Source organism: Cucumis melo, chromosome 2 (assembly GCF_025177605.1).
Source record: "Cucumis melo cultivar AY chromosome 2, USDA_Cmelo_AY_1.0, whole genome shotgun sequence".
Lineage (NCBI taxonomy): Eukaryota > Viridiplantae > Streptophyta > Magnoliopsida > Cucurbitales > Cucurbitaceae > Cucumis > Cucumis melo.
In genome coordinates this window covers 26064772-26077829 of record NC_066858.1, presented here as the reverse complement: position 1 = coordinate 26077829, position 13058 = coordinate 26064772, and the positions used below count along the sequence as shown (strand labels likewise).

General features: G+C 37.8%; 1 protein-coding gene across 19 annotated transcripts in view; it reads right to left on the bottom strand.

Annotated features, from left to right (window-relative positions):
- LOC103502276 (dual specificity protein phosphatase PHS1) overlaps nt 1-13058 on the bottom strand; it is a 34565-nt gene that overhangs the window by 8118 nt on the left and 13389 nt on the right. For 17 of the 19 annotated variants that reach the window (XM_008466147.3, XM_051081497.1, XM_051081499.1 and 14 more), the window contains 5 exons: nt 8473-8649; nt 7861-8021; nt 2440-3511; nt 1900-2046; nt 1579-1806 (listed from right to left, as the gene is read on the bottom strand). In XM_008466147.3, coding sequence (XP_008464369.2) covers nt 1579-1806; nt 1900-2046; nt 2440-3511; nt 7861-8021; nt 8473-8649 — 1785 coding nt within the window. Of the gene's footprint in view, nt 1-1578; nt 1807-1899; nt 2047-2439; nt 3512-7860; nt 8022-8472; nt 8650-9620; nt 9840-13058 lie in introns of all 19 variants that reach the window. The other 2 variants (XM_051081507.1, XM_051081506.1) reach the window with 1 other exon arrangement.

Below are 13058 nucleotides of genomic sequence, written 5' to 3'. Positions count from 1 at the left end.
CATAGTTCCCGAATCATTTAATCCTACTACTGAGTTGATTGATAATTCAACCACAGTAGTAATATCTTCTTTGAGCTCTATGCAGCCCAATTCTTTTCTTTCATTTTCTTCTTCAACAATTTCATATTCATCTCTTTCTGCCGTCACAACAAACATTCTCAACTCTCGTTGTTCTCTTAGTCTACATTTATGATCTGCAGAATATTTCTCATTACAACGGAAACATAATCCCTTCTCTTTTCTGGCCTGAAACTCAGCATCAGGTAATCTTTTATATGTCTCTTCCCTTCGGTTTTCATTCGGAACAGAACTTCTTAGTGTAATAGTACGTATGGGAAAAACAGTGTTATTCTTATTGTCCCCTGCTACACCTCCAGTAGTTGTTTTACCAACAACACTATTATGCCCTGCTATCTTACCCCCTGAGTATCCACTCATTTTAGCTTCAGTCCTTGCTATCTCTCTGTTTTCGACCATCTGGGCTACTTCCATCATTTCAGCCAAGCTTTTCGGACGGCAGAAAAATACTTCAGACCTCACCCACGGTAATAACCCATTCATAAACGTGTCTTGAATTACACGTTCTGGTAAATCATTCACCGGTGCTACCATTTTATCAAACAAATTTATATACTCCTCCACGTTACCTTCTTGTTTAATTCTCAAAAACTGTCCAGAAATTGTTCCATCCTTGTTAGATCGAAAACGAACTAGCAATCTCTCTTTCATATTCGACCAACTAGTGAACTTATCTCTCTCTTCTTGTGATTTAAACCCGTTTAATGCCGGTCCATCGAAACTAACCGTAGATACTAACATTTTTTCAGAATCAGTTAGCTTATGGATTTGAAAATACCTCTCTGCTCGAAATAGCCAAGAGTCCGGATCCTCTCCCGTAAAAACCGGCATCTCAATCTTCTTGAATTTGTTTCGATTGGAAAGACCGTCGTCGCCGTCGCCCCTTCGATCATGTTTATCGGCTCCGAAATTTCGGTCCGAATCATTCGCTTTACTGGAGGATGCATCGTCTTCCTTTCCTTTCATCTTTTCGAACTCCTTCGCGGCTGATTCTGTTTCCAGTCGGCTCATCGTCGATCTCTCCCTCGAATTTGTCTCAACAATCGTAAACAGTAATTGCTGCTGTTTTTCGGACTGAAGTCGCATTAATTCCATACTCTTCGCAATTTCGTTCAAACTCACCTCGATCGCCGGCACTTGCTCAGTTCCTTCTTCATTCCGGCAATTTCTTGATCAATACATTCCAATCGCTCTTCAATCCGAGTCTGTACCATACTTCCTCTGTATTTCGAATCTTTGGCTCTGATACCAAAATGTTGGAACTCCAAACAAATTGGTAAATTCTTTTATACAATGTTCCCGCCCAAAAAGACAACTGTCACTAAACTAATTTCCCGCCACTAACCTATTTAAATCCCACGTGCTAATTATTAACCAAAAATCTATTTCTTCCTTCTACTATACACATGCTTAATAAGAGGTCTAACAACTTACTGGCCGGAAGGATAGGAGAAGAATAATCAGAAACAAAGTTAGATATGGCAGGAAAAAAGCACTTACAGAAAAATTTTTGTATTCAAATAGATCAGGAAACTGCGAATCTGACTGGCCAATTTCATTTGAGCAGAGACATAAAATATGAGTAACTCCTAAATGCTGAAGAGTGTAAACAGATCTTGCAGCCAAGGCACCGCCTATAAACAAGGCAGGTGTAACTGAAGAAGGCCGTTCTGTATTTGCAGCCTCGGATATCAATGCAATCCTTTCAAGAATGTGCTCAAGTCTCACCTGAAATATAAATCAATCAAAGGAGGAAGGCATTTGGCTGATTGGATCTCAAATACAAATTAGATATCAAATTGTGTGGAATGGATATTTTACCTTCAATTCATAAGCATCAACAACTCCATGACTGTCGCTGCCCTCAAAAAACCCAGTATTAAATTTGTTCTCCTGGCAGAGTTTAACAGCTTCATTCTTAAGCACTTCATTCCACATATCCAATTCTTTATTTGATTCAGCATCAACCTATGCAGAGAGGACTTGAAAAATCACATTTATGTTGATGATGGTCGTGAATTTGAACATAATCAACAGAGTTCTCTGTTGATTTGATGATCCACCATGTTTGTAGTCATGTACATGAATAATACAATATATAAAAAAACAATTAGCCTCATAAATGAACCGACATAATTTTTTAATTCCTCACAACCCACAAGATAGAGTGAGTATAAAAGCTAGAGAAAGTAGAAAAACCATGTATTCAAGCACGAACATTAGAAAAAACATAAGAGTCTCAACAAGTTTAAGTATTTTCATGAAAAGCAATTGCTTTTCTCAGTTGATCATAGATGAATGACGTGCAAAATTCTGTCAATAACTAGAAGAGAGAGCAATCAATTAATTTACAAAGTTTACCTTGGCAAATTTATGGAAGTCCCGGAGCTTTGCAGTCAAACGAAGGCTATGGATGGGCTCTCCACTTCCCTTGTATAACTTTCCTTGTGAGCTATCTCGTGATAAGGGAGAACATGTGTCTGAGCTTTCTTTATTTCCTGACGATGATGATCTTGGAGCTGACTCTGTAACATCCATATTACCATCACTCGATGCTCGTTCTTTACCACGAGGAGATAAACAATGAAGGGTGGTAGAACCCTGCAAATGGGACTCAGGAATTCCTGTATCCTCTTTGTCAGATTCCCCAAGGGGAAATTTATTTATTATGTTCATGAACGCTCGTAATGAGTTGTCTAACTTTTGGTGGAGTGTAAGCAAAAATATGTGAAATCCTTGTAAATCCCTAAGAGCAGCACGAAACCCACATCGAAATTCATGGACAATATAACTCATTTCTGAGGGTTGCATGCCACAAGTGGAGTTGGCATTGGTTGATGAAGGGAACCCTAATTTCCCTCCTGTAATGTCCTGTAATAGATTAGAGGAGAACTCAGAACTATTAAGTAACAACTCAACTAATTTTGGGTAAATTGATTGGTCATTAGCACGTTTTCCAGCAGGAGGACGACGGGGAACACCAGAGTCAATAGCCACAATATTAAAATCACAAGGCATTGTGTCATCTGATATTTGACTTTTTACACTTAGGTTACTAGATTTTGGGGATTCAACAACATCACAAAGTTCAGGGATCTCTGAAACCAACCCTGAATTAGAACTTGATCTATTGTCCACTAAAGTTGCCCTTCTTTCCTTTTGAAGCGTTGTAATGACTTTTGGTTTGTATCGCTTAATAGCAGAATCAAAGGCTTCCTCAAATGTGTTCATATTTGCACACGTCATTCGATCAGCCAAGAGCAAATTGGCCGAATTTCCACGCCAACGAAGAAGACGACAAGGGAGCCTATCTTCATTTCTAATGACAAGGTCCAACAATAAGATCCTTCCAATTGCAGCAGCTAATTTTTCAGCAATTTCTCGTGATTCAAATGCACTCGAGCTTTCTAACAATGGAGATCCATGCACATAGCTGCACAAATATAGGCATGTGCTTTTGTGAAGAAGGGAAACAAAAGTACTATTCTCTTTAAAAAAAGAAACAAACCTCTTCATCAAGATAATGATATGAGACTAATGCTCAAAGTACAACAGAAACAACAAGCATAAAGCTATGGAGCAGGAGGTGCACCCAGGCATCTCAACTAAGTTGACACCCCCTTTAGCACTACCATCACTTTCCAAAAGAAACTTACAAATAACTTAATAAAGTACTATTGAAAACAACACATCATTTTTTCATGCTTCCTGCAGAAATTTCTATCCATAAGACACGGAAGCATACTTTTAGTGAATATTAAATATTTAAATGCAATAAAATGTTTTTTTTTTAACAGAAATGACCCTCTTTTTTAAATGTATTATTTTTTAAACAGATACAAGCCTCTTAAATTATAATTAATAAAAGAGCCTTAAGCTCAAAGTACAAGAATATTATACTAATATCAAGAGAAATGAAAAATGCAGTTTGCAGCTACAACAAAAGCTAAAAAGAAAATTCCAAATAGAAGTGATCAAGCTAAACAAAACCATATCTGAAGAAATCTAAATACAAAGCACAATGCAAATTCCTCTCATAAAGAACTAATTTGAAACTAAAAACTTGCAAGAAGATGCAACTAGCTGTCTCAAAACTGCCTATCCAAATTAATCTAGAATTCAGAGAAAGCTCGAAAAATACTTCCACTATTCAACATCGGTGTGAAGGATTTACTTGCTACCCATATGAAGGGAAATCCAAGAAAGACTGAATTTGGTCTAACATTGAGGAGAGCTGAAAAATCAAATTAGAATAATTTCCCAACAACTATTGATTTTAAATGATCTGGTATTTTGCAAGATCGGGGACAAGAACGAGTAGCAGAAGGCAAATTTGCAGATTTTGGCTCTTCCTTGCATTGAAAAAGGGCATTGAAATCTGTTTCTAGAGTCTCGAAATGTTTATGACTTTCAAGTTCGGTTGACCTATCCAAATGCTCCAATTCCTCACTACTAATGCTGAAAGGGGAGTCGAAAAAAGGCTCTTCTTGTTGGATTGATTAAGAGAGGTTTTGCTTGGAGATCCCTTAAAAACTTTTACCTTGAAGTTAAGCAAAGAGAACTTAGAGTACTTAAACTGGGTAGAGTAAGAATGATAATAAAATAACTTAGAAGAACGGGTTGGGGATTGAATTTGGGTGCAACTAACTTCCAATAAATCAGGATTAGCCTCTACAAACAACTTGGAGCTGCTAGAAAAAGCTGATGAAAGAGAATGCACACTATTTTCCTCGAGTAAAACGGGTACTTGATCATCTAAAATCTGGACTTTTGAGGAATGTTTTGCCATAATCTTTTTTATTTTCTCTTCCGGATAAAATACTTCGGAAATGTCTTGAGGTAATGTGGGAAGATCTTAGCAAAATTATTTCTTTTCAAATTTCCGCTGGAGCCTGATCTTGACGAGGAAAAAATAGATGAAGAGGAGAAAATAGATGAAGAGGAGATGGGAACTGAAGATGAAGAGTTGGAAGGAGGAGCAGCCATGGAATCACAATGTCTTTATTTTGGAAAATAGCAGCTGAAATAATTTCAAATTTTAACATTTTGTTCATAGGATTGGAGGAAAGAGGATCACCAAAAAGAAGGCTGCTGTCTAGTTGAGGGGACTTTCCAGTTGTAAAAGAAGACAGCCAGATTTTTCTGGTTCTTCATTAAAAGTGTCTTCAACTTCCTCTTTCTTATTCCTTTCAAAACTAAAGTTCCTATTCTCTCTCTTTCTTAAGTGTGGCTCTTCTAAAAAATCATGCGAAGAATGTTTTAAGAGGAACCTCACTCTCCCAAGGGACAAGCCGAAGACTCTCCTTCTTCCGTTTTCCAATCTACATGGGGCCAAAACCTTTACTTTTAACCAAGATCTGCAGATACTAATCCAAGGACTTCTCAGACATTTACCTTCTTTTCCAGCAGTGTGCCAATTAAAAGAATCGTTGCCATGAATGCTCTTGACTACCTTGCACCATAAGGAGTTTGTTTCTTCAATGAATCTCCATCCCTATTTAGCTAAAAGAGCCAAATTTTTTATTTGAATCCTCCTAGGCCGAGACTGTCATCCAAAGGAAATCTGTTGATTGCTTCCCATTTAACAAGGTGGTTTAATTTGCTGCCCTTATGCCCCTCCCAAAAGAAGTTCCTTAGACGTTGTTCCAAATTTGATATGACTGCTTTTGGCATTAGAAATCGTTTTCCTTAGAAGACGTTCCAATGGTTTATATTCCATCCTTTGTTTGCTTTCTTTTCTTCCTTCTTTCTTTGTTCAGTTTGTCAGAGACAAAATACTAACTAAAAATGACCAATTGGCTGTGGGGATGTTCAATTGGCACCGCCAACCTCTTAAAAATTGTTAGGAACCAACTGACCAAAACTGACATATTGGTGGTGGGTGTCAATTCTAGCCAAAACTAGACTGATGAAAACCCCTATAGAACAAATTTTGTTCAAATAAGGTCATAAAACATCTCATTGTCCTCCAACAACCTTTTTTTTATAAGAATTCTCCTATAATAACAACATGAGGGGATTTCTCCTTGGTAGTTGGTTATCTATTTGTCCTTCCAAAACAAAGTTTATCCCAAATTTCAAATATTTCCAACATATAAGAGCTTTCCCCAAAAAATGCCTTGAAACGTCAACCCTATCTTTAAATCTTTGTCAGTAGAAGTTCAATTTCTTTTACTCTTCCTGGATCATGATGCCACTGAAGGCCACTAATTTCTCTCTCAAAAAAAAAAAAAAAAAATCTCATGTCAATATAGAAATTATCAATTTCTATCATCACAAAGTAAGATGGTTACTCTACAGATTGTAGGTGAAAAAAACTTTCATCAATCTAAGTCTAGAGCCTTCTCTCCATAAGACCATTCTAGAGTTTGGACACTATGATTAAGCAATTTGCTTAATACATCTCCAGAGAGAAAAGGCAATAAAGGAGAGGCATTTTTTCAAGTGTCAACCTAGTTGAGATGCTCAGGTGTATCCCTAATCCCATGTCTCTTTGTTTATTCTTATTGTAAATATCTCTTGTACAATTGTACCTTGAGATTTTCACTAATAAAGAGACCTATCTCCTTTTAGAAAAAAAAAAAAAAAAAAAGGAAAAAGAGAGTTTACTTGGTTCAAGTTTCTAGAAACCAAGATTCTACCTCTGAATTTTACATAAAAAAGCAAACATTGTGCTGAAATATAGCTTTTAATCCAGTTCAACCATCTCGAATCAGATCCCTTTCCCTTAAAAGTCTACTACTATTTCTTAAGTTTGTGCATTTCCTTTACAGCTTCTGCTGTAATATCTATTGGGATTGTTTGATTCTTGGGAATACTTGTTTCATTTAGGATATTCTTGAAAGAATCTTGTTTCTTTTTTTAAATGGGGACGAGCCTCTTTATTGATAATAATAAATGAGACTAATACTCAAAGTACAAGAGAATTATACAAGGAGCATTTAGCAAAATAACAAAGGAAAATTAGGATATCTTTTGTAAGTCAAAAGTTGGTTTAAAGATACCATCAAACCGAAAGCTTTCTTCAACCTCACATTCAGAACCTTAGAGATCACGTTGCCCGTTGACCAAGCTGATTAGCATATGTTCTTAGACTCTTCGTATACAAAATAGCGCTCTCCTAGAACAAAAGTTTGAATGATCTTTAAAAGTAATAGGCTGTCCTATGAGTTCCAAAATAACGTTTTATCAAAAATCAGAAATGATTACAAAGGGAAAATACTTTCAAAAAGAAAGGGAAAGCAAACATGGACAAAGAAACTTAGTATACCAAACATTTCTTTCTTTTTTTTCTTTTTAATAAGAAACAACAAAAGATATATGCCAAAAGAACCCAAACGACCAAGAGGCAGGGTTGAGGCTATCCCCAAAAGATAGGTCGAGGAGGGCCTTCCAATCATTAATAAATAATAATCATCAAAAGGCTGTAATTACCTATCATTTATCATGGTTTTACATATAATTAAACTAGTTTGTAAGCGGGATTATCTATCCTCACAAGAAAGTAATGTATAAAGAAAAACAGTCCTCGACATGTTCTAATACTTTGAAAAATGACTCGATAACCTCCACAACACTTTAAATAGAAAGGTAACACCGTCTACCTAACACCCCCAAATAAGAGTAACCAAAATCCATGGGTATGTTAGGTAATTAGTCCAGCGAAATAAAACTCACTGAAACTCAGAATGGAACGAAGTGATGTAAACAGGCACAGTATCTTAGCCCCTACTTCCATCGTGCACTATAAACCAAAGCTGAAAGAACAGTTTAAAATTGCACCTCATTAGAAAAAGACATCTGCTAAATTCAAGTGCTTCCAGTAGTTCAGAACATGTCATTTCACCAACCTCATCACCCTCCAAACAGGCGATATCTCGTGCTTTCTCAGCAGCTTCTTTTATCTGGAGCCATTCCGTGCTGGAATTATGAATAACTCTAGCCTGCAGTTCCCAAAAGGATAGGTGATTGGATAAAGATATCTGACAGGAAAATGCAGAACAAAGTTTTTTCTTAATAAAAGAAAAAAAAAATAGTGGAGAGGGCCTCTAATCAAGAACTATAAGACCCAATGCATAGTTACAAAATACCTTAGGCATCAAAGCCCACAGAGACACACTTAACAAGACCTATCAAGACTCTAAAGGCACTCTTATTCTCCCCCCCCCCCCCCCCCCCCCCCCCGCTCTAAAGACTCCAAAGAGTAGCACACACCCCAATTTGCCAGAAAAACCATCCTCCCTCATGAAAAGGACGGTTGAAAAGCAACTGCCAAATCATCTCTATGTAACCACTATTTCTAGCTAAGTTCAAGCTGAACTCTGTGAGGAAGCAACTCCAAACAGCACAGGATAAATCCCAGAAAACATAGAAATCACAGACAACGAAGAGAACCTGTGGAGTTTGAACCCCAAGCCACTTGGCAAATTCATAGCCAAGGCGTTCAGATTGTGTGGCCATTCTTGAAGAGGATATCTTTATCACAGCAGCTGCTTCCTTTGGAAGATTGTCATCATATCCAAGCTGATTGAAGAGTGCAAAGAAAACGACTCCACCAGAATTTACAGTGACCTATATGCAGATAATTTTTTAGGTATTATATATATTTTTTTGAAAATGAGACAAACTTCTTTATTAATAATAAAATCTCAAAGTACAAAAGGTATAACATTGAGAGTAATAAAGAAGCATAAAGAACGAAAAGCTAAGGGATCAAAAGGTGCACCCGAACATCTCAACTAGGTTGACATCCCTTAGCAACAAAACTTCATATCCCAATTATAAGACTAAACCACACAGAAGATGTACTAGATAAAACATAAATGAGAAATACTATTCTATTCATAAACGAAAGCTCCTATGACAGGAGAGACATTTTGAATTTATTTGATATGCAGAGAAGACAATAAGGACGAAAGAGAAGTTGGTATCAAAATCATTGTCACAAACATCAAGAAAGGAATGTTATATCTGTCTAATTTAAATAGCCTAGTAACTGAAGTTAACGTATGCTGGTAAAGAGCAGTGCAGGAAAAACTAGATTACAGAAATACATAGATTGTTGACTCTCACTTCGTACATTGCCTAAAGAAAAAAGAAAGAAAAGCATAGAGTTTGCACGGAAAGCTATTTCAAAACTGTTTTTAAGAATTGTAGTAAATTAATCAGTAAAAGTCAACACCAACATCTGCAGCAATAACGATGCTTACAAATTCATGACTTTGGCAAGAAAAATAAAATCATTTATTCTAGAAAACAAGACATCCTAACTCTTGAAATAGTAAGCAGACAATACTTTTACAACAAAAATATATAACAACAACAACAATAAAGTCTAAGATAATCCCATGGAAAACTGTTGCTAATCGAACACAGAAAACTTGAAAGATCACGTGGTAGCATAAACGCAAAAGATCCCAAGGATTTTTGTATGGATGCTTTTTAGGGGCCCAAATATCAAAAAAAAAAAAAACCCTCAAAAGCTAAGGGTTTCTTTTTTAAAAAAAAAAACCTTTTCTTGTATCATCACATGGTCAAATTACCATAAGAACCCTACAAAGCATGCTTGATGCCCCCGACACTAAACACTCAGCTCTTGCTACTCGCTACTAACTCCAACTTTCATTTCTGATTCTTTTTCTCTCTTCTTCTGGTTGAGTCATTGTCGCATGGCTTTCTTCTTTCTCCTCCTTGCTTCTTGCTCATAATTGTAAAGCTCTCATTCATCTTCATAGTGCTTAAAGGAATCTCCAATGAAAAGTCTGTTAAGCCCCCAATAGTGTATACTTACATAAGTAGGGAGAATTGATGGTAGTGAGCCTAGTAACTAATGGGTCGTTATCATAATGTATGTTTTGGGATTGTGGTTTGGGTGGCAGTGATCATTGGGGTTTATTTTATGTTTAATATTTATATGTCTGGTGGTGGGGGGTATGGTGTATTTTATGAATGACTATTATTGTGTAACTACGGAGACAAGGAAGGGCCAGGCGCTCTCTAATCAGTAGGTCGGCTTGTAATCTCTCTTATTATCTATCTTAATATCACAAGTGCAAGTTAGGGTCCCTACAAGTGGTATCATAGCAATCTTAACATCTCGGGAAGGTGATTGAAAATGACGCAGAAACAAATAGAGGAACGCTTGATCGCAGCAGAGATAGAAATGGGCAGAATAAGGAAGGAACTGCAAAGGCTACCTGTGTTGAAGAGAAGGGTGGAAGTTATATCAGTGGAAATGAAAAAGGTACAGAAAATGTTGAAGCTTCTAGTGGAGAAGTTGATTCTCCAGGGAGGGAGGGAGAGAACGACTTCCACAGAGGTCGCCTCAGGGAAGAAAAAAGTTCAAGAGCAAGGAATGGGTGGCTCAAAGGCCAGAAGGATGAGGGGATGGAAGAATGTGAACTCTCATGGCAGAAGTTTGCAGATGGAGATGGGGGCAGAAGTAAGTTTAAGAAGGTCGAGAAGCCTATTTTTCAACGAAGAAGACCTAGATGGGTGGCTCTATAGGGCTGAGAGGTATTTCCAACTCCACAATTTGTTAAAAGACTGAGAAGCTTCCAGTGGTAGTGGTGAGTTTCGAAGGGCAAGCACTCCACCGGTATCGGTGGGCAAAGATGAAAGTTCAAGGGGAGATTTGAGGAAGAAGTTTTTTATGCTTTCGTCTGGTTAGGGATGGCACCCTATGTGCAAGATTTCTAAGAACAAATTAGCACAGGACAGTTTCCAAATATTGGCAGAAATTCGAGGAGTTATCAACTTTGGTACCACACCTCTCCAATGAAGTTTTGGAGAGAAACCTTCTCAAATGGGATGAACCCATAATTATGGCTGAGATGGCTTGTTTCAGGCCAGATGGGCTGGAAGAGATGATGTGTGTGGCCCAATTAGTAGAGGATACTTTAGAAGAGGCGCCAAACAAGCCCCACGGAACAATGGCAAGTCTGAAGTGAAAATTAAGCCAACATTTGATGCTAAGCCTGTGAGTAGGGATAATGATGACCTGTTGGCGGTACTCTCACCTTGCCTGAAAGACTTCTATCAAATCGAAAGGAAAATTCACATAGGCGATGTGATGAGAAATATAGCCCTAGACAAATTCTGAAACAAGAAATATATCCTTAGACAAATTCTGAAATGCAAGCAAGAAGGGATAAAGGGCTTTGCTGCCATGGTGACGAGAAATATGGCCTTGGTCATTGCTGCAATGACAAAGAGCTTTGACTTTTGGTGTTTTCCAACAAAATGGCTGAGAATATGTGGCTGAGGGAGGAAGAAATTTTGGGGTTGGCCAAAGGGGAAGTGGAGGTGGTACCATGCGCAGAGTTATCACTCAACTTAGTGGTTGGGTTGACAACACCAGAAACGATGAAGTTCAAGGGATTCATCAGTGAGCAAGACTTAATGATAATGGTTGATAGTATAGTGACCCACAACTTCATCTCACCTATTAGTGGAGCAACTAAAACTATCAATGACGGAAACCACGTTTTATGGTGCGGTTATGGGCTTTAGGGGAAGTGACTAAAGGAAAGGGAATCTGTAAGTCAATGGTGGTAAGTTTAATGGAGGAGATGATTCTGGAAGATTTCCTCCCTAAAGAGTTGAGGAACGTTGATTTGGTGCTAGGGATGCATGGCTCATAAAACAAGGAATCAATGACAGCTGATTGGAAGGTGTTCACACTCGGTATGACATTCAACAGTGGATCCTCTAGGGTTGTGTTACATGGTGACCCAGCTAGCACGCATGGAAATGTCATTGAAAATGCTTTCAAAAATGTGGGTGGAGAAGGATCAGGGCTTTCTAATAGAGTTCAAGGAACAAAGGTTGCAGAGTCTAACATTGATATAGACACTAGTAACCCAAATAATGACCACTTGTTGGCGAAATATGAGGATGAGTTTAACAAGCCTGACAATTTACCCTCAACGCGAAAAGTTGACCACATGATCCAACTTAAGCAAGATAATGGGTCAGTGAATGTATGCCCTTTTAAGTACCCTGACACACATAAGGAAGAGATTGAGCGATTGATTGATGAAATGTTGCGCCCGGGCATAATCAAACCAAGAGTGAATCCATTTGCTAGCGGAATGATTTTAGTAAAAAAAGGATAGAAATTGGAGATTTTGTGTGGACTATCATGACTTAAAGACGTCCACTGTGCCCAAAAAATTTCCGATTTTGAAGAATTGTTAAATGAGTTGCGTGCGGCAAAGGTTTTCTCGAAATTAGATTTGAAGTCAGACTACCATTAGATACAAGTATGTGAAAAGGACGTGGCAAAAACCGCCTTTTGGACTTACGAAGGGCATCATGAGTTCCTGTTGATGCCTTTCGGTCTCACAAATGCACAGACAACAGTTTAGTCCCCTCATGAATCAGGTTTTTCATTCACTCCTTCGTAAATATGTTCTTGTGCCTTTTTATGATATTCTAGTTTACAGCCCTGATATGCGGACAAATTTGGCCTACTTAGGGTCATGAGGGTTTTGAGGATGCATCACCTGTATGCAAATTTAAAAAAATGTCAGCTTTGTCGTGAACAAATTCAGTACTTAGGACATTGGATTTTGAAAATGGTGTTGAGGCAAACGATGAGAAAATTAGAGCTATGAAGGAATGGTTGATTCCCACAATTGTGAAGGTATTAAGGGGTTAGCTCGGGTTGACAAGCTACTATCATCATTTTGTTGAAGATTACAGGAAAATTTGTGCTCCCTTTCAAGCCCCGACCAAAAAGAACGCTCTTAGGTGGAACCCAAGCGTCGCCAATGCTTTAGAAAAGTTGAAGAATGCCATGATAACTTTGCTAGTACTGGCTCTACCAGATTTTTCAATACCATTTGTGATACAAACTGACGCCTCAATACTGGCATAAGGGCAGTTCTCTCCCAAAATAATTGACCCGTAGTGTTTTTCAGTCAAGTGTTATCTAGAAGAGCTCGAGCGAAATCAACCTATGAAATAGAATTAATGGC